Source organism: Gracilinanus agilis, chromosome 1 (genome assembly GCF_016433145.1).
Source record: "Gracilinanus agilis isolate LMUSP501 chromosome 1, AgileGrace, whole genome shotgun sequence".
Lineage (NCBI taxonomy): Eukaryota > Metazoa > Chordata > Mammalia > Didelphimorphia > Didelphidae > Gracilinanus > Gracilinanus agilis.
This window is the reverse complement of record NC_058130.1, coordinates 752,908,809-752,933,823: the sequence shown is the minus strand read 5'-3', so window position 1 is coordinate 752,933,823 and position 25,015 is coordinate 752,908,809. Positions and strand designations below refer to the sequence as shown.

General features: G+C 38.7%; 1 protein-coding gene across 3 annotated transcripts in view; it reads left to right on the top strand.

The window, feature by feature from the left end:
• The window catches only part of DENR (density regulated re-initiation and release factor), a 24,820-nt gene extending 770 nt beyond the window's left edge, over positions 1–24,050 (top strand). For 2 of the 3 annotated variants that reach the window (XM_044673233.1, XM_044673252.1), the window contains exons 2-8: positions 2,700–2,814; positions 17,685–17,704; positions 18,303–18,387; positions 19,882–19,965; positions 21,337–21,453; positions 22,449–22,588; positions 23,746–24,050. In XM_044673233.1, coding sequence (XP_044529168.1) covers positions 2,709–2,814; positions 17,685–17,704; positions 18,303–18,387; positions 19,882–19,965; positions 21,337–21,453; positions 22,449–22,588; positions 23,746–23,790 — 597 coding nt within the window. In that variant the 5' untranslated portion in view covers positions 2,700–2,708 and the 3' untranslated portion in view covers positions 23,791–24,050. Of the gene's footprint in view, positions 1–2,699; positions 2,815–16,628; positions 16,690–17,684; positions 17,705–18,302; positions 18,388–19,881; positions 19,966–21,336; positions 21,454–22,448; positions 22,589–23,745 lie in introns of those variants that run through there. The other variant, XM_044673242.1, reaches the window with a different exon arrangement.
• The last annotated feature ends 965 nt before the right edge of the window (positions 24,051–25,015 follow it).

Sequence of the window (25,015 nt, the reverse complement as noted above, 5' to 3'; positions counted from 1 at the left end):
TTCCATTCCCCTCCCCCCCAGACCCTCATCTCTCCCTTCTCATTCCTCACATTTGGAGGAATTTCATCCCCCCAAATTCTAAACTTTTCCCTTTTTTTCTTTCACACCCGTTGAGACTCCATTCCCCTCTATTACCCCAATCTTTTCCTTCGCTTTCATTCTCCCCTCCTACCACCCCAAGTTTCCATTCCTCCACCATTCCCTTTTCATTCCTCACACCTTCTGATTCATGAACCTTCTTCTTTCTTCCCTTTCCATACCCTTTATGTGCCCTCATACTTGCCTTCTCTCACTTCCTGATCCTCACTTCATAGCCTCTCACCCTTCCCTCCTTCACAACCTCTGATGCTCTGTTCCTATCCTGGACAACTGTTACCCCTTCTCAATTCATTGCATCTCCTGATTTGCCATTCGTCTTACAGACTTTGGTCCTTTTGCTCTTCCAGTTTATCATTTTTTGTACTCTGCCTTAATTTCCGCTCAGGCCTCAACTCTTCTCTTCCCTTTCCTTAAGCTCTTGAATCCTCCATTCTTTTGAACCTTTAGCTTTCTGCCCTCATTCCTTATATCTTCTTATCTTCCTGGGCCTTCTCTTTCCTCATTTGTAAAATGAGGGAGTTGGTTGGATTTGAAGGCCTGTTCTTCACACCCTCTGTTTACCTTATTCTCTTCTCATTTGCTACATTCTCTGATTTTCCATTCCCCTTTCTTCATAAGCTTTGATCTCCCCTTCAGCTCTTGTTCATCTCTCTTCCTTCTTCAAACCTCCTGGTCTTCACCCTTTTTTTCTCATTTTTCAAGCCCTCTGTGGGCTTTTCAAGTTCCTGTGGGCCTCATCTTTCTTCATTCTTCACACATTCAGAAGGATGCCCTTCATACACAGCCTCCATATACTTTACTATATAATTAATCCCCACTGATTGAATAGTTCTTTGTTCCTTTTTTCATCCCTCTCATCCTTTTACTCCTTATTCTTATTACCTTTTCCCTCCATTTCTGCTCCTTCTCCACTCCCCACACTCATCTCCTTTGCCCCCAAGATTTCATAAATTAGTTTATGCTTTTTCCTGGCTTTCTCCTTTATTCCCCTTATAGTAACTCATCTTTTTTTAAATTCTCGTTAGCTTCTCATTGAACAAATTATTCAACTTCTTTAGGCCTTGGTTTCTTTTAGCTCTCAGTCTAGGATGAGATAAACTTTCATTATCTCTTATACTCTTTGAGTCTTCTGTACCCCACCTACTTCATTCCATTGCCTCCTTTTTGAGACCCTCTATAGCTGCTCATCCTTCTCATACACCTGATAGCAAAATAGATTAGATTGGGAGTTTTTAAACTAGGGTCCATGAAATGTTTGTTTAGTATTTTGATTTTTAAAAATGTTTTAATATTTAAATTTTTTTGATAACTGCATTTCAAAATTTGTTTCTTTTGTAATTCTTTGTATTTTATCCTTTTAAAAACTTAATTCTAGGGGGCAACTGGGTGGCTCAGTGGATTGAGAGCCAGGCCTAGAGATGGAAGGTCCTAGGTTCAAATCTGGCCTCAGCCACTTCCGTAGCTGTGTGACCCTGGGCAAGTCACTTAACCCCCATTGCCTATTCTTACCACTCTTCTGCCTTGGAGCCAATACACAGTATTGACTCCAAGACGGAAAGTAAGGGTTTTTAAAAAAATAAAAACTTAATTCTGAAAAGGGGCCCATAGGTTTCACCACACTGCCAAAGGGGTCTATGACCCAAGTAAGATGAATAATCCATGGGATTAAATTAAATGGCCTCTAAATTATATTCCAGTTTCATTTCTAAAATCCTCTGATCCCTTCTCTCCTTTCTCAACCCCATATATAGTTTCTTTCTCCTCTACTTAAAAAGCCATTAGACTATCATAGGATCCTAGATTTAGAGTTGGAAAGGATCATTATTTAGTCTAAATCAGCATTTTACAGAAAAGGAAACTGAAGCTCAGATGTTAAATGACTTGTCCAAGGTCACATAGACCTTATAGTAGCAGACTTGGATTTGGCATCCATTCCCTTTGACTTTACATCCTTCCTTTGCCTGGTATCCTTTGCTGTCCCACTCCTGCCTTGCTGGTTGAGTTTGTCCTTTCTATAAGAAATCTTTTTATGATCATATTCTTTTCCATTCTTTCACAGACTCCCTAGACTTGAGAATTGAAAAAGACTCAACAGACCACATAGTTCAATCTCTTCATTTTACAAATGAGAAAATTGAAGCCTAGAAAAGGGGAGCAAGCCTCTTTTCCATATTGTCTTGCTACAGATCACATCTTTCTGCTCACCTATGAATCTTTCAACATTGCCTTCCCCCTACTGATTTTTTTTCTCCCTTGTCCAGTTCATGCCTTCCTTCTCTATCCCATCATCCTTTTTGTAGTGTAGTAGTTTATATGATTAGGTTCTTAAGATTGAGTGCTGGAAGTCCAGTCTTCTCATTTTACAGATGATAAAACAGGCCCAGAGTGGTTAAGTTTATTACCTCCTCATCCATATCCTATTAGGTGTTCTCTTATTTTTCCCAGGACTGTTTTGTGTGGCTCATTATTTCATTATATTGCTAGATGACCCCTTTTGAAATAGGCAGAGATATAGGAGGAAAGTAAGTTACTACTTTTTCATGTTTAGTGTTTTAAGGGAATTGATTGAAAGTCGTGAAGTTCTTCTTTTTCACTTATAGGTTTGTGAGATGGCTACAGACCTTCCTGAGTCCACTGCCCCTGACTGCAAAGGAGACCTGAGGAGCAATACCAAGTCGGACACAGATTACCCACTTCGAGTCCTTTACTGTGGAGGCAAGTGTGTTCTAAACAGTTTGGTTTGTGTTATATCATTGTTACACCTGATTATTAGTAACAATTTTTTCATTTTCTTGTCTCCTGAATTCCTTCAAAACTTTGTATTATTTATTTATTTGTTTGTTTGTTTGTTTAAAACCCTTAACTTCTGTGTATTGGCTCCTAAGTGGAAGAGTGGTAAGGGCGTGCAATGGGGGTCAAGTGACTTGCCCAGGGTCACACAGCTGGGAAGTGTCTGAGACTGGATTTGAACCCAGGACCTCCCGTCTCTAGGCCTGACTCTCAGTCCACTGAGCTACCCAGCTGCCCCCAAATTTTGTATTTTTTATTAAAAATCCTCCACTAAATTTCTACTTGGACCTCTCAGTTTGATGAAGACGTGACCCTGGGTTTTTATATACTATTCTGATAGAACATAAATACTAACTACAGAGATTTTGAACACAGTTCCAAGGGTAGGTGGACCTACCTATTAACTGATTTCAGGTAGGTTCATTGCCTGGTTGACTGCAGAGTGATGAATGTTTCAGCTATAGCAACTCACCCAGACCTTTTTTTTTTTTTTTTTTTTTTTAAATAACCCTTACCTTCTGTCTTAGAATTGATACAAGTATCAGTTCTAAGGCAGAAAAGTGGTAAGGGCTTGGCAATGAGGGTTAAGTGACTTGCCCAGGATCACATAGCTAGGAAGTGTCTGAGACCAGGTTTGAATCTAGGATCTCCTGTTTCTAGGCCTGGCTCTCTAACCACTGACCCACCTAGCCGCCCCTACACCATCTTCTGAAGCATAAAAATAACTGACATTTGTATGGTACTTTAAAGTCCAAAAGATACTTTACTGACTGAACTTGACCATAGCTTTTTAGAGGAGATACTTAAAATATTAGCCCCATTTTACAAATAAGGAAAGGGCTCAGGGAGGTTATTGCTCATGGTCACACAATTAAAGAGACATAGAGAGCTTGTGATCTGTGCCCATGGAAGGAGTACCTATACTTGCCAAATCTTAGATCCTTGAAGTCTATAACATTAACTTAAAATTGTTAATGGATGGAATTTTGTTTATGTGGATACAAATCTGTGTATTTGTGTTTTCATTACTTCTAATGTGGAGATATTTGTGAATGAAAAATGCTTTTGAAGTGCTATGTTAGTATAAGTTCAAATTACTATTAATTAATCTTTCTAGAACAGATAGGTGGTGAAATAGATAGAGTGCCAAGTCTAGAGTCAGGAAAACTTATCTTCCTGAGTTTAAATTTGGCCTCAGACAGTAACTGTGTGACCCTGGGCAAGTTATTTGCCCCTTTCTACCTCAATTTCTCATTTGTAAAATGAGCTGAAGAAAGACATGGCAAACCACTCTAGGATCTTTGACAATAAAACCCAAAATGGGGTTGCAAAGAGATGAACATGACTGAAAACTACTGAAAAACAACACCACTCTTTTTAAGGTAGACCCAAATTGTGTCCTTCCCTTCCTAGACCCTCACCTTTCCTTTGACCATTTCTTATACTCCTGATACTCCTCCATTTCCTTCTTAGACTTTTAATGTTTCCCTCCTCTTTCACCCCACCAATCTCCCCTAGATCTTCATCCTTCCTTTCTCCTTCATACCCAGAATTTTGAAGGAATTTAAGACACATGAAAATGAAAAAGTCAAGGAGTTTGTCTCAAAGGGGAAGCAGTGTGGTACAGGGGAAAGATCTCTAGTCAGAGTTCTAAGGTTCCCTCCTGGGTTGAAACCACCCCATGGGCTTCTACTCCCTCATTGTAAAGGTGAGAGACTTGGCACTGGATGGCTCAAGACTTCTTCCAACTCCAAATATGAAAGTCTTGGTAGAGAAAGTGGTACATTATGAACAGAGGAGGGGAGACCCTGGAGGCAAGGGAGTATTAGAGTAATCTAGCTTTGTGATTGTGACAACTTGGATTAGAGTTCTGGTAGTAGAAATAGAGGAGGCAATTTGAGAAACTTCAAAGATCAGACTAAATGTACTTCCAGTTTAGATATAAAAGATGAAGGAAAAAAGTTTAAAAAGGATGTCAAGGTTTATAGGCTGGAAAAAATGAGACTAGCATTAAAAGAAATGACATTTGGGAAGTGTAGCTTTGTTGCAGGGTAAGATGATGACTTTGACTTTGAGCATTTTGAGTTTCAGATAATATCTAAAGAGAGAAATCCATTGGATATTTTTAGATTTTGGTGTGGAGGAGTAGATTTGAGAATCCTTAGTAGTCTGAAGAACAGATGGGATATAGATTGTGATTAGAGAGACAGAAGAAAGGCTGAGCCCTAGGTGACTCCAGCATTCAGGGGGTGTTATCTTAAGTGGATTTGACTACCCACAAGACCTTAGGAAGGGATCTCAGAAGTCATCTCCTTCTGTTCAGTACCCAAAGTCTGAATTTCCTCTGTAATATCTGATAAATGATCATATCCAGCCTTAGAGACCTGTTGTTGTGAGCCACTGAATACCTAGCAAGACTGTATTTCATTTTTATTCAACTCTAATTGTTAACAACTGTTAGGCAGCTAGGTGGCGCAGCGCACAGAGCACATGGCCTAGATTCAGAAAGCCCTGAATTCAAACTTGCTCTCAGACACTAGTTTTATGGTGCTGGAAGAGTCACTTCATCCTGTTTCCTTCAGTTTCTTTATCTGTAAAATAAACTGGAGAAGGAAATGGCAAACTGTTCCTTTATCTTTGGCAAGAAAACCCAGAGGGTTGCAAAGAGGCCAACATGGCTGAAACAATTGAACAAAAACAAAATTATTAGTATATTTTTATTCATATTGAGCCAACAGACCTTTGATTTCTACTTATCCATTGGTCCTAATTCTGCCTATTCAGTCATAATGAAACAAATCTAATCCCTCTTCTGCACATTTGTTTGAATATTGTTAGGGTTAATGCCACGACTATTTGACATTAAACTGGCTTTTTGTATCCTGAAGTTCTTTAGTAGTGATCACTGTTCTGATACCAAAAGATGTTCAACTTAGTGTGAGCATAAAATTACAAAAGCATTTGTTTTAGTGAGAAGTTAGAAAGCTCAGAGAGATTGTCAGCATTTAGAAATATTGTTTTGCCTTTCTGGTGTTTAAATTTGTTAATTGAAAGTATAGTGTAGTTAACGTGATAGTTTTGAAACACAAAGATCTTAGGGGGTCACTATGTACACTAGATATTTTTCAGAATCACAGAACTTTAGGAGTGAATGGATCCCAGTGGTCCCCATACCCAAAAGGATCTCCACATGCTTAATAAGTCGTTATCCGAGCTCTCCTTTAAGATTTCCAATGAAGGGGAACTCAGTACCTCCCAAAGTAGTCTATTTTACTTTTGGTCAGTGCTAATTGTTGGAAAGTTCTTCATATATCTCACCTAAATTTACTCCTTTGCTTCTACTCATTGCTCCTGTTTTTGCCTTCTTGGACCAGAGTGTTAAGGTGATGATGGGGAGTTGAGCCAGAGATTTTAATGGTTTATTAATAGAAAAGATAAGATGAGAGAGAGAATAGATCACTCTTAAGAAGAGACTAATAAATATTCTTCATTTAGCTAACTTTCAGCCTACCCTTTTCTGTAATAGTGCCAGCAGTCCTCAGTCAGTTCAAACTGCTCTGACTTCAGTTTATCTAAATTTCTCTCCGCCCACTAACTCATATTTAATGCCTTGAGAGCCAGATGTTGCCCTTCCTCCTTCCTTTACGCCTCACAGGGAACATTGGCCCTGCCTTGTTGTCCCCTTCCTTAATTGCTGATTTTCCCACTGATCCCAGGGAGGCACCAGAGTTTAGATTCTATCCTTGTGATCAAGGTCCCCTTAATTTCCTTCACAGACAGAGTAAATATGATCTTTCTTCCATGTGACAGTTCTTCAAATACTTAACAAGAGCTTCATCCCATTTAGTTTTCTCTTCAGGCTAAACACCCCTAATTCTTTCAGTTGGTTCTAATGTGACATAGACCCACGGCCCTTCACAATCCTCCTTTCCTTCTCTGTTTTTCTCTGTTGTATCAATAGCCTTTAAAACAATACAATATTTGAGGTGTGGCTTCACTAGGAGTATTAGAAGGATTATCTTGTGTTTATTCCTGGAAGTTATGTCTTTATGTCTTTCTTAATTTGACCCAAAATGTTAGCTGCCACATTACATTAATGACTCATTGAACTTGTTAGGCCACTAAGACCCTTAGATGTTTTTCAGACAAACTGCCATTTAAACAGTAGTTGTGAAGTTGATTTTTTTCAACCCATATGGAAAATTGTGTTCTTAAACCCATTAAATTTCATCAAATTAGTATATAGCCTCGAATTGTATGTAGCTATTTTAAAAACCTGACTGTTATCCAATTTTGATGTTGTCTGAGGATTTGATGAATACACTGTTTATTCCTTTATCCAAGTCATCTATTGGTCCTTGAGCACTCTACTGGAGACTTCCTATATAGTTGACATTGAGCCTTTCATGACAACTTTTTTTTTTAAATCCTTATCTTCTACCTTAGAATTAATACTGTGTATTGGTTCCAAGGTAGAAGAGCGGTAAGGGCTAGGCAAAGGGCGTTACACAGCTAGGAAGTGTCTGAGGCCTGCTTTGAACCTAGAATTTCCCATCTCTAGGCCTGGTTCTTAATCCACTGAACCACCCAGCTGCCCCCTATGATGACTCTTAAGAGTCTGACTAGGCAACAAATTCCAAGTGATCTAAGTTCACTATTGTCTTAGTTTATACTACTTGTTTATAATGGTAACAAAAGATACTTTACTCAATGCTTTGTTAAAGTTGAGGTAAATTATAGCAATTTCATCTTTATGTTTAGTAACCTTGTCAGAAAAAAAAACAACACAAGTCTATCAGGATCTATATTTGAGGAAACCATACTGGACCCTTAAAATAATTTCCTTTTAAATTTATTTAAATCTATAATTTTTTTTCAATTAATGAAAATTACACCTTTCCCTCCCTCCTGCCTTTCCCTACCCCATGGAAAAGAAAAAACACTTGTAATAGTTACACATAGTCAAGCAAAACAAATTCCCACATTGCCACGTGCCAAAAATTGTTTCAGTATGCACTCTGAGTGTGTCACCTATCTGCCAGGAAAAGTGACTATATGAGTCCTCTGGAATCACAGTTGGTCATTTTCTTGAAGGTTGTGTTTCCATTATTGTTAACATTGTATAAATTATTCTGGTTCTATTTACTTTGCATCAGTTCTTACAAATCTTTCTCTTCTAGATGTTTACCAACTGTTTCATTAGTGATCCATTTTAGAATTTCTGTAGGAATTGAAGTCCAATTCACCAGCCTGAAATGTACAAACAGTTCTCTTTCCTTTTTGGAAAGAGGGACACATTCCCCTCTTAATTATTTTGGTCTTTTGTGTTCTGAAGGTCTTCAAGTTCTGCCATGACTTCAATAATCTTTTGAGGGTCTCCTTTTGAGCTAATCATCAACTTAAGTCTTTTTGATTTGACTTGATTCTCTTTTCACTATACCATACTACTTCTTCTATTGAATCTGTAGGAGCTTAGGAGATAACCAAGAGATAATGTGGAAAGAAAATGGGAGAAGGCCTAGGACAGAACTTTGAGGACCTCTCATAATTAAGTGACTTGGTGAGAGAGAAGTATGATGATCTAGCAAAGGAGTCTAAATAGAAAGAGTCTAGGAGGAGAACTAAGAAGAGCTATGGCATGGAAATCAAGGACAGAGAGAGGATTTAGGAGGAGAAGGCAGTTGACAATGACAGAAACTGGAGGGAAGTCAAGAAGAATAAAGCCTGGGAAAAGACCATGAGATTTGGCAGTTAAAGATTGGTAATGATCTTGAAGAAAGCACTTTCAGTAGAGTGGTTGGAAATCAAACTGCAAAGGGTTGAGAAGTGAGGCTATGGAGAAAATTAGAGACAACTCCCTCTGGGGCTTTGACAGAGAGAGAGAACAGGTGAAAGGACACTGGTTTGAGGGGACGTGCGCGTGTGTTTTAAGGATTTAGGAAGAACTGATCACATTGTAGGATGGCATAGATAAGGAGAGAGTGAGTATGAGAGAAAACAGCCATAATCAGGGCAAGCTACTAGAAGAAATCTGGTCAAGATGCAAAGTTGACCTTGGCAGTGGAAAGCATCAAAGGACAAGATTATGAAGCAGGGGAGGTGATTGAGGTATGGCATAGGTGAGAAGAAGAGCTAGTGATGGCCTTAATTTTCTCAGTGAAGATAGGAGTATGGGGAGAACTATAGTAGGCTAGATGGGAATAGTTGTTGTTCAGAACACAATGGTGGGTCAGCCAGATAAGAATAAAAGAATTGTTTTGAATCCATGAAGGCAGGGTTGAGATTAAATAACATAAATTTGGAGTAGATTCCTGGGTTACTGTCAGTGATTTCTAGCAGAGATCAATATAGTATTAGCAGAAACTGAGAAGATGGATGGTGGGAGTAAGCCAGCATTGTATTGGCAAAACTTGAATTATAATAGGATAAGTAAATCAAGCAAAGGTTTATGATAAGGATTACAAAGGGAAGCAAGGAAAACCAGAGCAGGCCTTATAATTTGGGAGACCTGGGAGCTTTGAAGTGACTGAGAAGCATAGCAGTATAGAATAGATTTAGGAGTAATGAGTCAGAGGAAGAACTGCAAAGAGAAAAGACTGTGGTCAAAGAAAGGGCTACACTAGTTAGGGATTCCAGTGCTGTCTTTGTGTCTCAGGTGGAATGAAGATGCAAATAATAGAATTTGATGTAAAATGTTAAAAATGGAGAAGTTGTATTTGAGGAGATGTGAAAGCATGTGATCAGGTCTCCACATATGAGGACAGGGATAGAGAGGAGGGATACAGTGAGCCAAGTATACTAAATACTAAACTCCTTGAGAAACAAAGGGAGATGGCCCACAGGCTTGTAGTTGGCTATAACTATGATCTGAAGAGTGTGTTGTAGACAGCTGGAATATACCTCAAAGTGTGAGAAATTGTGCAGTGATGGTGATAGAGAAGGGGGGCTCTTGGCGGGGTATGAGAAGGATTCTCTGTGTTTCTGACAGTAGCAGGCTATCTATTGGACCTTAGACAAGTCACTTAACTAACCTAAGTCTCAGGCTCCTCACCTCTGAAGTGAGGGGAAGTTGGAGAAGATGGCTTCTGAGGTCCCCTCCTCTTTATTCTCTCTCTTGCTCTATTCCCAGAAGAGAAAGATACAATGTGAACTTGGTTAGGGCTAGATTGGGGGATGCCAGGCTGACATGGGAAAAGGTGGGACTTGTGACCTTCCAAATGAAGCCAATCAGCAAAATTATGCTGTCTTCTTTTTAGGTAAGAAGAAAATGAGCAAAATTTTGTTTTTTGTCTTTTTTCTGAGTCCATTTTTTCACCTATATTATCTTCTCATTGCTTTATACTTCCTAGGCTCATGCTCCCTTCTGGCAAGTTGAAGTCCCTCATTCCACTTAGACTTACTTTACCTTTTCTACCCAAATAAAAATTCCAAGAGTTTTGTACTAAAATAATTTGTACCAAGGTATGAATAGGGCTTAATTTTACATAGGGCATTCACATATTGAAATAGGAATTTGTTAGCCCTGAGGAATCCTTTGACAATGGGCTTTTAAGGTGTTTCTCCCATCTCCTACAAGCACAAGAAATCAAGATGGTTTCGGCGTACCATTCTTAATTTGCTAAGTGATCCTACATTCTACAGGACCCAGTAAAATGAAGGTTCATTCAATGCTTAGTGAGAGAACTTGATTTATGATAGATAGTTATCAAAGATAGGGGTGGGGCACACATGTCCTGCAGTTGTCCTTGGGCCATTCAGATGGTTCTTTGGGATCTTGACAAGTTTTGAGATTATTAGGAACATCATTACATTAGTGGACTGATTAGGAAAGGCTCATTAGTAGTGAGTTTTCACTTAATAGAATGCCAGGTAAGCCAGTTTGACTAAGGAGGGAAAAAATTAAAACAGGAGGATGGAAATCCATATTTAAGCCAGTGTTTGTACTGTGGCAAAGGAGGACCTAGAACTCAAATTCAGAGGGTGGGGGAGGAAAGAGAGAGACAAAAAGGGAGTTGGGGAGAAAGAGGGAAGGAAAAAGTGTGAGAATGGGTGTGGTGGCCAAAGATTTCTGGGTGGAATGGAAAGGAATTTTATAAATTTTTGCTTAAAGAGATTGTGTCCTGCCATTCTAAATTACATTGCTGATTACGCCTCTCAGAAATGCAAAACCTGCATATGTGGTTCAGTGATTTCATTATTGGGAAAATCTCATTTAAAATACTGATCTGCTTTTTTTCACCCTTGGGATTATTTGACTGTTGGTTGCATATGTTTTTCTTTTTCTTTTTCCCCTGTTGAGGTGATTTGAGAAGGAGCCTGAGTTGCTGCCCTTGCCTATCCTTCTTAGGGAGAGCCCTAACCTCAGCCTTTCAGAGATTCTTGCTTACTAAAGAGCTTGACCTGTATGCTATGCAGGGCATAGAGCTGAGGTCATGTTTGAGAGGAAAGAGCCAATAGCCTCCCAGCCAGGCTGGGTATCTGAGGTCTGCCCTTTGCTATTTCTTTCTTGAAGAATCCCCTGCAGTGGATTGAGAGCCAGGCACAGAGATGGGAAGTCCTGGATTCAAATTTGGCCTCAGACACTTCCTAGCTATGTAACCCTAGACAAGTCACCCTGTTACCTAGCCCTTACTGCTCTTTTGCCTTAGGATTAATACACAGCATTGATTCTAAGATGGAAGGTAAGGGTTTACAAAAAAAAAAAAAAAAAAGGATCCCTTGTGGGTGAGCTCAGTGTAGATCTCAGAAGTGTTAGAAGTGAACCATTGATCAGTGGGTATAAGGTAGGACTGACAATAGCTTCTACTTTAGCCTTAGGGATACTTTCTTAGACCCTAGGAGACAGCATCTACCACAAAAGATTTTCCTTTTGCATTATAACTATGAAGTAAAAATTTTCTAAGATTTTTAGAATAAGTATTTTAATTTATTTCCTAATACCATAGTTTTAAGGATAGCTCAGCATATTATATTAAGCAGTTTAACACTAACTGCTTACTGATCCAGCTAAACTATGCATGTGGAAGTTAAAACTCCTCCACTTTAGGTCTTGTAGGCCAGAAAGCTGAAGAATAGTAGCAGGGTCCAGATGTTGGATAACCCAGAGTTATAAGAGTAATTACTTGACATTTCCTGAGCACCATAAGGAGACAGACTTGAACTGAAGAAAGACGAACGTGAAGACCATTAAGAAACCTTTGGAATTGTAAAGAAGGCCAGAGATTGAATCTAAGATGAGGAAATCTGGGAAGGCTTGGGGAAATGGAGAGAGAGAAAGTGTTAGGTTAAAGAAGTACCTAAGAAAGATATCATCATCATCCATCATCATAGCAGAGTGTGTGTGCGCACCCGCGAGTGGGGGGGAGCAATACAAATAGTAATTATAATAGCTCACATTTATGCAATAGTGCAATGGAGAAAGAGCCAGGCTTGGAGGGAGGGGGTCTTGTGTTCAAATCTGGGCCTCAGACACTTCTTAGCTATGTGACCCTGGGCAAGTCACTTAACTCCCATTACCTAGCCCTTACTGCTTTATGCCTTGGAACCGATTCTTTGGTATTGATTCTAAGACAGAAGGTTAGGGTTATTTTAATAAATTTAGATGATAAGAGGTGAGAAAATAGTAGAATTTAGCTGCCAAGGTATTTACAGAGTCAAAGAGGTGGTTACATTTAACAGTTAAAAGCAGTTTGCCATAGAAACTTGATTGGTACATGTTTGTATTTCTGCTCAAAATGCAGGCTTATTTCTCTCATAGAAGAGAAGGTAATCAATGAACATTTATGAAGGGACTACTATGTGCTAGACACTGTACAAAGTGCTTAAGATATAAAAAAAGGCAAATGATAATCCTTATCCTCAAGGAGTTTTATAATCTAATTGGGGAGACAACATGCCAAAGAGTATATGCAAAGCAAGTTATAGACAGGATAAATAAAAAATAATTAAAGGAGGGAAGTCACTAAAATTAAGAGGGGTTGGGAAAGGTTTCCTGTAAAGATGGGTTTGTGGAGGTCAGTAGTTGGAGCAGAGGAGAGGGGGAGCATTCCAGGGAACCAAAGAAAATGCTTGGAGTGTCAAGTCATGTTTGAGTGCTGTACAGAACATTTTATTTTTGCTCCTAAAGACATCAGGGAACCATTGGAGTTTGTTGAATAGGAGAGTGATATGGTTGGACCTGTTCTTTAGGAAAATCACTTTAGAGACTGAATGGAGGATGAAATGGAGTGGGAAGAGACTTGGGGCAGGTAGATCCACCAGCAGGGTCTTGGCAGTAGTCCAGGTGTGAGGTGATGGGGACCTGCACCGGCGTGGCAGTGCCAGGAGAGAAGGGACGTATTTGAGGCGAAATTGATCAGCCTTGGTGGCAACAGCTTGGATATGGCAGTGGGGTTAAGAGCAAGGAATCCAGGATGGCTCCTGGGTTATGAGCCTGAGGGATTAGAGGAGTGTTCCCTTTGCAGTAATAGGGAAGGCAGGAGGAGGAGTTGGGTTTAGAGGGAAAGGTAATTAGCTCTGTTTTGGACATTCTGAGTTAAAAATGTCTATTGGACATCCATCTTAAGGTGCCTGACAGGCATTTCATAAGGGAGGTATAGTAGGATTGCCTAGCAGCATTAAGAGCCAAGTGGAGATTATGTAACTTAAATTTATAATCACAAATATGATTTTCTCTACCTTGGTTTAGCAGCATGTGTGTAGGACTAAAGGCCAATGAATGGTGGCAGTAACCTAAGGTTGAGGAGCTTGGCTGGGTATAATTGATGATTGAAGAGAGGAGAACAGTGTAGGTTTGAATTGGTTCACCAAGGGGTCAAGATGGAAGTAAGAGAAGAGAGTAACTAGTGCAGGAGAGGTGGCCTTGGAAAGAATTGAGGGGCCAAGGGATTGGAGGTCACAGTGTAGGTGAAGAATAAGATTATATGAGGGAAGACAGAAAGAGAAGTGAAAAACCAGTCTGTTTTAGTCTGGTTTTAGAGAATTTCAGAATTCTAGAATATGGAGGAAAAGGAAGAAAAATGGCTTGAAGTAGCCGTGGTGAATCATGGCATAAATCAAGAAATTGGAAAATAGAAGATTGTCACACAGAGTTTGAAAAGGTAAGAAACAACATACTTTGAGCAAAAAAGAAGTATGGAGACTTTCCAGGTCTCTCTCTTGAACTCCAATTCTGCATTGCCCTCTATTTGTTGGACATTTTGAATTGGATATCCTGTTTAGGTCTTCCATTCAACCTGTTAAAAATAGAATTCACCATCTTTCTCCCCAAATCCATCCCCTTTCTTAACTTTCCTGTTTCTGTTGAGGATACCACCATACTTCCACTCTCCCCAGTTTTGATGTTATCCTTAACTCTCTACTTTCCTTTATCCCCTTCTATCCAATCAGAATGAATGAATGAAGAAAAAGGATTTTTTAAGCACTCTGTGCCAAGCACCATGCTCTATGTTGAGGTTAAAAGTCTCTGTCTTGAGTAGCTTGCATTCTAATAGGGGAAGATAACACATAAAGGAGTCATGACCAGGGAGGGTTATTTTAGTTTGGAAGATTAAAGTAATGGTGAGTGCACTCATAGAAGAGAAGAGTAGTAATCAATAATATTGGTTTGATTGTGTTTGCAGAATTAGAAGGGTTAGGAGTGATTGTTGAGAAGATGGCCAGGAAGTAAAGTAAAATATAACCAGAGCTTCCTAGATATACTGGACTTTGGAAGATTTTCAACCATCACAGCAGAGGCCCCAGTTCTGGCAGGGCAAAACCAAAAAGGTGCATCTGAAAGAGATGGTCTTTGCTTGCAAGAAGATGGCCTCTTAGTTGTCCAACCTTTACTGGATAATTTACATGTTCTCTCACCTGAAAGCCTCTCATTCGTAGAGGGCTAAGTAGCTGCTTCTTTCTTAGAGCATCCACCTCCATCTTCTGAAAGAGCCTCTAATTTATTTCTAAGCTGGAATTGTGGTATTCTCCTTTTCCTTCTCCTTCCTCTTTGGGTAACACTCTTCTACTCTCCTGTATCCTGACAAGTCATCTCCCACTTTTTCATTTTAGATTCCCCCCTTCCCCACCTCCACTCCTTTTTCCCCATCAAAACTGTGTTCCTATTTTCCATCCTTTAGGAATGGATGTCAATTCTCCTTGGCAGCCTGGAGTGTGCAGGGTCAGTCTTTGAGTCTCTTCACCTTCTGCTCTTGGAGGGAGATTAGACTACACCGGCAACCCAGATGACAGTTTCTCTGCTGCGGCAGAAGTACAGACATCACTCACTTGTGCAAGCCACTGCATAGTTTCTTCATTCCATAATAGTTGAAATTTTCAACATTTTTTTTTTTTTTTACTATTTGTGGATATTCTCCAGTGCACTTTAAGCACCTAGTTCAAACTAGCCAATTTTTATTGCTTCAATAACTTGATAGCATTACTTCTTTTCTATAACTCTGGTAGCCATATCCACCAACCCCTTCCTTTCACCATTTTCACCTGCCCAATTATTCTGCTCTTAGAGTTTGTTTTACCCTCTAATAATTGTCTCACCCACCTTTTCTTAGCTTGTTTTGTCTTACCAGCAACCTTCCCCTTTTCCTTCTTCAGTCTGCCTCCTCAGGATCTGTTCTCTAATCCTTCTTGGTCTTCCTTAATCCCTTTCTAGCCTTGATCCTTTTCCTTTTTCAATCCTGAAGTAAAATCTGGGCTAGTGTCTAAGCTAGAGATTGTCCTTTACACTTCCCTGTCACCTTCAGTTTAGCCTCTGATCTTCACTTGTCAAAGCTGTCTTTTTTACTCCATTCAAGTCCTTTTTCTTCTTTTCTTCCACAGAAGCTGGAAATCAAATGTCCAAAGGAGAGAGGAAATGAGAGGTGTTGATAGCTCATTTGCAGTGTTTGAATGCTTACTATGCAGAAAAAGGATTAGACTTTCTCTAAATATCCCTGAGAGTAGAATGGGAATATTTAATGGAACTTTCTGAGAGGCAAATTTAGTTTTGGTTATAAGGAAAATGCTTTTTAAAATAATCTCCCCCAAAGTGGACTGGGCTTGTTGTTGTTGTTCTTCACTAGAAGTCTTTAGGCAAAGACTACATATTATCTGTCAGATGTATCAAAGGGTGAATCTGTAGTATAGGCCTCTTAGATGGCTCTGAGTTCCTTTCTTACCCTGAAATTCTGTTTAAATTGAATTTGGCTCCTCTCTATCTTTTGAAAACATGGTGAATTGCCACATTCTCACAGTATGTGAAGCTTAGGACATTAGCTGGGGAGATAGCATGGAACGGATTGGAAATTGTAACCAGACTAAGAGTTGGAAAGGGGAAAATTAGGGTTTGGTTGGACTGAATATTTAAAGGGGTGGTCACCAAGGAATTGATTTAATTCTTAAAGAAAAACCTCAAGTCAGAATGACTTTTATGGTAGTTTATTTACAAATGAGAAGACAGTGAAAGTAAGAAAATCAGAGAGAGGATAGGATAAGATAACTAAACACACCAAGTAATTTGCTCCAGCCCCTGTCTCAACCCAAGCAGGGTTAATTAGTCCTCAGCCGAGAAGCCTCAGGCTAGGGCCAACGGTGAATCTAAAGAAAGGCTTCAGTCACGAAGTCTTTCTCAATAAGAGAGTCCCTTCAGAAGTCGGAGAAGAGTCAGTCTTTACACTCACCGCGTTTAGTTCAAAAGGGAAAGATTTCTTAAGAACAGTCTCACCAAGGTCTTAGGTCTCAGGTCCGGTAAGCAGCATCTCCAACTCGAACTCTAGCTCCGAGAAATGAACAAGAACTGCCTCTGGAAGTTGTCACTCCCTTTTAAAGGTGCTTCTTTTGCATCATTTCCTGTGCATTCCTTCTAGTTTATGTGTCCAATCACAACAAATGCTTTGCTTAGGACTGCCCAGGGGGCAGTCAGTCAATTGATTCCTCACCTACTCTTGCACAAGTGTGTTACAGACCTCCCCCACTTGAGAATTAAGTGGTGGTGTTTATACTTTTAGTGATTAAATCTAAAAAATGGGCAGGGTAGGTTTAATCTCATTATCATAGAATCTAGGGCCTTTGTATTATTATAGGCTTGCTTCTGCCTCCCACCTGTGTCCTAGTCAGGTAACCAGTGGACAAGTCACTTGATTTGGGGTGGGGGGAGGGAAGGGGACCTCAGTTTCACTATCTACAAAATAGGGGATCTGATTTGATTTTACTTCCATTCATTTTATTTTAGCTCTGCAATTCTCTGATCTGAGCTACTGAATGATAATGTGAAGGATAAAAGAAAACTGTTATGTATATTAGAAAGTAATAGAAATTGTATTAAAGGTTGTTCTATACATTGTGGCAGTTAGAGCAAGGGCTGGTTTTCAGTACAGGAAGTCTTTTTTCTGATTCATTCTAGCCATGTAATCATGGGTGGGTGTTGTAGGCCATTTTATAGGAGAGTGACAGAGAAGGTGCTGATCTGTGTTATTTAGGAGTTTCCTCACTGTTGGAGGATCCCTACACCACTAAAATCACACATCCAATACTTCTGACCCTTTGTGAACAAGATATGGGGTGATCTGTTGAGTTATATGTGAGGGCCACTGAAATAACTGATAGTATTTTAATGGAGAAGCCTTATTTCCTGGTCTGTCAGTGGAACCTGACTTTTAATTGCTCATTAGACTAGACTTATGAGAAGAGTTCTGGATGCTGGGTTTCCATGCTAATAGAAAATGAGTTGAAAAATATTCTATAAAATTCTTAGGGGGTTGGGTGGGGTGGGGAATGAAACAAACACAGAAAATTAATCCCAAATCTTTTTGTTCTTTCCCTAGTCTGTTCATTACCGACAGAGGTAAGTCTTTTCATACTCTGGGGTCTTCTGCTGATGTATTTTGGAGTACGTTTCCTGAATCATCTTACAAATTGTTAATTGGCTTGTTTTTCATTTTCTACCATTTGATTGGTCACTAGCATTAAACCTCTGGAGTAATTTTATGGTCTTGTAGATGTATGAAAATTTCTTTTCACTTGGTTTCTGAGTCATCATTAATTTGTTCCATTTGGCTGTTCAGTTGACATTTTTGTATGAAACCTAACAATGGCCAACTGAGAAGGACAGTAATTTGCTTTTAATGCAACTCAGATTATTGAGAAGCAGACTGAATGAAAAGACACTGAAAATTAAGTAAATATCTTATTTTCATTGTATTTCCTTGTCCTGCCACCCCCTTCTTTATTCCTAGTTCTATGTATTGTCACAACATAACTGACAGGGCATGATTATCTTGGATTTCTGATTTCCTTTAGTTCTTTTCACATTGCAATTTAGGTTTCAAGTGGGGGAGGTTACTGTTTCCTCACTGGATATAATTGTGGCATGTAAATTAAAAGAGTTTAATAATGTGCAGAGTTGTCTCATGTTGTAGTGAAATTTGGTCTTTTTCTTTTAGTACTGTGAATATATGCCTGATGTTACTAAATGTAGACAGTGGCTAGAGAAGAATTTTCCAAATGAGTTTGCAAAACTCACTGTAGGTAAGAACATTTTTCTTTTTCTATCATCAAAGTGTGTGTGTGTGGTGTGTGGTGTGTGGTGTGTGGTGTGTGTGTGTGTTCTCCTATGTAAGTAAAACCCAATAACTTTTTTTAAAACCCTTACCTTTTGTCTTAGAATTCATACAACTTGATTCTAAAACAGTAAGGGCTAGGCATTTTTCAAGTTATGTGACTTGCCTAGGGTTATTAGTAGGAAGGAAGTATCTAAGGCCAGATTTGAACCTTAGCTCTCTTGACTTCAGACCTGGTACTCTATGAACTACAGCACCTAGCCACCCTAAAACCTAATAACTTTTAATATCATAAAGTTTATGTTTAGTGGGATAATACCTGGCTAAAATCTAATCATATAATAGGAGATTTTGTTAAAGTCAAAAATCTGGGCTGAGTATAATTTTTTAAAATTCAATAAGGGGTAAATATTTTATAAAACTTTGTTTTTAGTATATCTAGTTCATGTTCACTTTTATTAATTCTAAAACTACATGGGGATTTTGTAGCTAGAGAACCATTCATTGCTTATTATCTCTGATCTTTTTGAAATGGGATATATCAGTCTTGTATAAGAAGAAGTTTATGCTTTGATAAGTTAAATGATTTAGGCAGAAATCTAAAAACAAATTCATGATGATTTCCATCCAGGGTTGGGAATAGCATGGATTGGTAGGTGGCTGGGGAAGAGAACTGGACTAGGGGTCCAAAGGTCCTGGTGTAGTCACTTTGTATATGTATGATTGGTAGCCAGCCCTCTTGGAACACAGTAGTTATAGTTTCCTGCTAGACTCCTTTGGGTCTTGGCTCTCTAGGTATTTGAGGGGGCCTGGAGTTGCTGCCTGGCTAGGTACTTTTGCGCTTGAGTTTCTGCTATGGCTTACCTTGACTTCTGGGCTCTAGATTCCCAAGTATTATGTGGGGTTTGGGGTATTAGTTACCTGTTAAACAGAGAAGTAGAACTAGAACCTAATTCTTTTTACCCCAAAGTTAAATTTTGGTCTGTTCTATTCAAACCTCTCAGGGAAGGTGCTATTACATTTGATCATGACCTTGTAAGGGAGCAGTTCTTTGTCCTGACAAGAAGATAAGCATTTTCCTTTAAGTAGTATTGCCTGTGTACAGAGCCTATAGTCCTTTCCCCTCCTTTCAGACTGTTTTTGGAGAGTAAAACACTTATTCATCAAAATTGGTTTAACAAACATTTACTAAGTGCCTGTTCTCTAAGACTTTGCTGGTTTTTTTCTTTCTCCTATGAGTTTTATACCTGTAACTTGAAGGGCTTTCAGAATTAGACCAGTTAGGGGCTTAATCATTTGGATTGTTTAGAGTGATTTTCTCCTTAATGTAGACATAAAGTAAAAACTACTTTATACATGAGGTTATTTTTGCTTTTCTAGAAGTGTAAAAAGGGTTGTGGAGATTTTGTGTAAATGTGAAAGAAAGATGCTAATGCTTTCATGGTTGCTTTTTTGAATACAGAAAATTCACCAAAACAAGAACCTGGGATTGGGGAAGGCCAAGGAACAGCAGGAGAAGAGGAAGAGAAAAAAAAGCAAAAGAGAGGCAAGGCCTGAGTGGACTCTCATTTGGGTTCATTCTGTATCTCAGTGGTTCCCAAACTTTTTTGGCATACTGCCCGCCCCCTTTCCAGAAAAAAAATGTTACTTAGCCCCCTGGAAATTAATTTTTAAAAAATTTTAATAGCAATTAATAGGAAAGATAAATGCACCTGTGGCCATCACCGCTCTCCTGGATCACTGCAGCACCCACCAGGGGGCGGTAGTGCCCACTTTGGAAATCACTGCTGTATCTGATGCCCATTTATTGGTGGAAATAGGAGGGAGGGAAATGTATTTATAAGATCTCCAGTTTGCAGATCCTTCATAAAGTAGTGAAAGTGCTCCTTGAGTAAATCATTTCTGTTATTGACTATTACTATAATTCCTCATGCATGAGATTACCCAAGGATATTATGACTCTACAGTTCCTAAGAAGGCATTGAATCTAGCATAATTGGGGTGTTTTTTCCATGAGCCAAATTGGACCTCAGGAAACAAGCTTCCTTTGTCCTCTCTTTGTGTGTGTCAGATGAGCAGCCATCGTATTTATAAACTGAAAAATTCAAGCTGCCTCAGTATTCAGATACCCATATAAATTAGAGTCAGGTCAGTGCTGCTTTTGTTTTTGTTGAAATGCATTTTAATTAGAATGTGTCTGTACACGATTGGACTTGGTTTTTTCAGCCTCTTAAGTATGTGACTGAGAGCTCTTGTCTGTCGATGCTTTTGGAGAATATGTACATTTCCAAAATAAGTAATCATCTGAGTATTAAGATTATTTTAATGTAGTCCTGTTTGTATTAATAAAAGTTGTTTTCAATTACTTGTTTCGCAAAGAAAGTAGGTCAAAACTCTTCTGTTAAAAAAAATAGTCAGGACTAGGGCTTGAGAAATGCTAATATATAGCCATTTCCCATGTCACTAAGCATATATGCTGCTTAATAGTCATCAAGAGTTAACTCTTGTGAATGGTTATTTCAGGTTTCATAGTCATAAGTCATAGAGACTAGAAAGGCACCTTAAAAATAATTTAGTCCATTCCCTTCATCCCCCTTCATTTAATGGCTAAAGAGATTGCTATTCAAATAAGGTAATTTCCTCTTAAAATACAGAAAAAAAAATAAATATTTGAAATCTGCTCAGTGTTTGTTTTATATTGAGGGAAATCTATCCCCATAAGTGATTTCCTAATTTAATTCCTTTCATAATGGCTTTAAAAATGAGAGTATGTGTACATGATTCTGTATAAGGGGAAAGAAATGGGCAAATCTCATTCTTCAATTTTCTTGAAAAGGCTTTGAATTGGTGCTTTAATTATTTTATTATTTTTGCTTTAAAATAACAAGTAACATGGTGTCCTCTTATTAAAATAAAGGTGGAAGGGGTCAAATCAAACAGAAAAAGAAGACAGTACCGCAAAAGGTTACGATAGCCAAAATTCCTAGAGCAAAGAAGAAGTACGTCACAAGAGTGTGTGGCCTTGCAACTTTCGGTGAGTTCAAGTTTAAATACACGTCAGAAAACCCAATTTGAATGGCAGTGTTATCTGTTTTGTCAGCTAGTAAGAAACCTTCACAAACCTGGTTTGTTTTTTTCCTGAGAAAATTAAAAAAAAAAATCAGAGTGATTTTAGAACTCTGACTTTTAAATCAGAATTTTTTGAGAAATTGATGTCTCTTTGCTTTGGGGGCCATTAGGAATCTTTTCCCTTCCATTAGGGTCCTGTTAAGGGGAAGTCTTAGCTCAGTATGAGGAGGGTTGGCTAGGATTCTCTTTGAAGCCTACCAATGCTGCTCCTCTGTCCTCTACAGGGTTGGTGGCAAAGGGTTGCAAAGTGGCTCATCCCCTCTGTGAGTGGCATGGAGGGTGAGGGAAGGCGGGTAGCAGCAGAATGACCTGCCTTCACAACTCCTTCAGTCCCTGGAGGCCTTGAACAAGTAGTGAGACTGAGGTGAAAAATTTCACCAAGGTCTCTTCGTGTGACAACACGGATTGCAAAACAGTGGACTGGACCTCATTATAAATATTAAGGTCTGTTTCTCTGCTGGGAATGTTTCCTCTTTTTTTCCTTTTCAAAAAAAAAAAAAAAAAGACCAAGTAAATGATATTTATTCTTGTTTGGAGTGTGTATTTAATCAATGTGTCCCTGAAACTTAGTTTTCCCCTACTACATATATTCTGTATTATGCACACATAGGTTTATGTGTGTGTGTGTCTGGCGTTGCTGTTTTTCAAGTAATGGGGTTTCATATGACCTTAAAAATAGGTCAAATCATAAAAACTGGTCACCATTGTGGTTCAGTGATCTCTTTTTTAAAAAAGGAAAACAGAATGCATAAAGTAATAAATACATAGTAAGTTGATATATAAAACAAATCAATTATTTTTTAAAATTTCGAGTCAGACTAATGGGTCAAAGTTAAAAGATTTGTGACACCCAGTTACATTCCATTCTTCTCTTTTTTTTTTTTTTTTTTTTTTTGACAGAGATTGACCTTAAAGAAGCACAAAGGTTTTTTGCTCAGAAATTCTCCTGTGGTGCCTCAGTTACAGGGGAGGATGAAATCATCATTCAGGGAGACTTTACAGATGACATTATTGATGTAATTCAAGAGAAGTGGCCAGAGGTGAGTATATGAAGTCCTGTACTCTGAAAGAAGCAGTGTGACAAGAACATCGAACACATTTAGGAAATCTGGATTTTTTTTTCCCCACTGATTGGCCTTAGGGAGAATATTCCCCCTCTTAAGCCCTGTTCAACAACTGTCCGCCCATCCTTCCCCAGCCTCATATTCTTCATCTGAGATTCTTTGATTCTAAAGTAAGAATGTTCTCAGTGATTGGACTTAATTTTACTGGTTTGTGTGATATTGGCCAGGGTCACTTTTCCATTCTTCATACCCATTCCTAACTCAATTTTCTCACCTGTAAAATTTCTGACAACCATGTAGGGATTAAATTTATGGTTGGACTAAAATATAAGAGAATGTGGCTACTGATTTAAAAAAAATTAACACAGCTCAAGTCAAAATGACTTTTTAGCAAAAAGAGGGAAAGAGTGAAAGTAGAGAAATGTAAAAGGAGGTAGAGAAAATATCTAACCTAACACACTAAATATTTGCTCCAATGCCTGGCTCCACTCCAGCAGGGCTCCAGAAACCCCAGCCAGAGGGCCCAGTGGTGATTTAAGCAAGGATTTCACCCACACAGCCTCCGAGAGGGAGGCCTCTCCCAGTACTAATATCTCCAGAAGCCAGGAAGAGGGGGTGGGGGTCAGCTTTTTTCGCTCACCAGAAGATCCAAGAGCAGTCTTACCAGAAGCAGTCCAAGAGTCAGAATCCCAAGCCAAACCAAAGTCCCAAGCTGGAGCTCCTCCAAGGGGAAGTCTGAAGGAGAACCTGTCTTTGGATGGGAAGTTCAGGGCTTTTATAATCCTTTTTCCACATCACTTCCTGTCCCTTCCTCCACTTTACAGGGACCAATTACAGTCTTTTAATTTGCTTAGCATTGCTTAGGGGGCAGTCAGTCACTTCTGGAGATGTTACTCACTTTAGTAAGTGATTTGTGAACCTCCCTTACTTATGGTTAAGTAGGGGTGTCTTTGCTTTGGTTGATTAAATTGAAAAGGCAAGGGGAGAGTCAATCTCATGTTCACAAATTAAAATACCAGACTAGATGACCCCTAAAGACTCCTTCCAGCTCTGAGTTTTTGATCTTAACACTAAAAACTCAATCCCTTTGCTTACTCTGAAACTCATGAAATGTAATAATCTGTGTTTTACAGGTGGATGATGACAGCATTGAGGATCTTGGAGAAGTAAAGAAGTGATTTTAAAAATTTGTCTGTATTTAATGACCTGAAGTTATAGTTGATGTAGCCAAAGGGAGGAAGGCCTTTAAAAATATATATATTTATCCTACAGTAAAACTGTAGACTACCCTTATCCTTGGCATTTCACTGTTCTGTACAAGGCTGCTTGTGTTTTTCTTTTGTTTTATTTTTTAAATTGCCAAAGTCCAATAAACTGGGGAAATCCATCATGCATATGCATGAAATAGAGATTTAGTTAAATAAAAAATTTTTGGTCATATGGTACTGACTTTTATTTTTTTTCCCAGCACACTCTAGACTTTTTGTGGGGAGCATTTTAACTCATTTATTGCTATTTCAACTCACTATACAATTTTTTAAAAGGAATTTGGATTTCTTACTACCAAAGCCAGGCTCTTTGCTTCTCCCTTAAGTCTCCAGTGTGTTAGCCTTCTCTTGGGTGGAAGGCGACTTGTAGATTTGTTGTGGACTTTATTTTTTGGTTACCAACAAAAATCCATTTCATACATTCATTAAAATGCTGATTTTGAGAATAGGGCCACTGTAAGGTTGAAAATTCTTCCCACTGTCTACAAATAAAGCAAGAATGAGATTGTCACAAAACTAATAACTGTTTATACTTATCAAAACTATATCTGGTCTGGGAAAGAGCAACTGCAAATGTTTTTTTTTTTCCCTAGCAGGAAGCTATTAGTGATAAATTCAAACAAATTTATACTGTTTTTATAAAGGTCCTAAGCCAGACATTGCACATTGGAAAAAAGAAAATGTCATATTTTAGGTTGCTATTAGAAAATTTAGCACCCATGAAAAAAACGCTGATTGTATTTCTGTTCCATGCAAATTGAAATCCTGAATGTATTGCCCTTTTTATAAATTAAGGTCTCGAAAGTAATGTATAGTAAGGATGTAAATTAAGAAAGTAGACTTCTATCAAGTATGACTTTTACAAAACAGGTATCAGTTAACAGCTGTCTTAAGCAAACATTCATGAGACCCATTCAGTGTGTGTGGTGTTATGTATTCTATTGGTGCTGAAAGGTGGCTTTGTGTGGCTGTGTCAACTCGTGAACTTCCTGTAAAGCTACTCACTGTTCAGGGTCCATGGCAAATGCATTTTCAGTTCATATTTGGCCAGCAATGGATGTCACTGCAGGAAAATGTAGGATTAAAGTGATCCTTGCCTATAATATTTGTGTACTTTTGAGTTTGTGACATATTA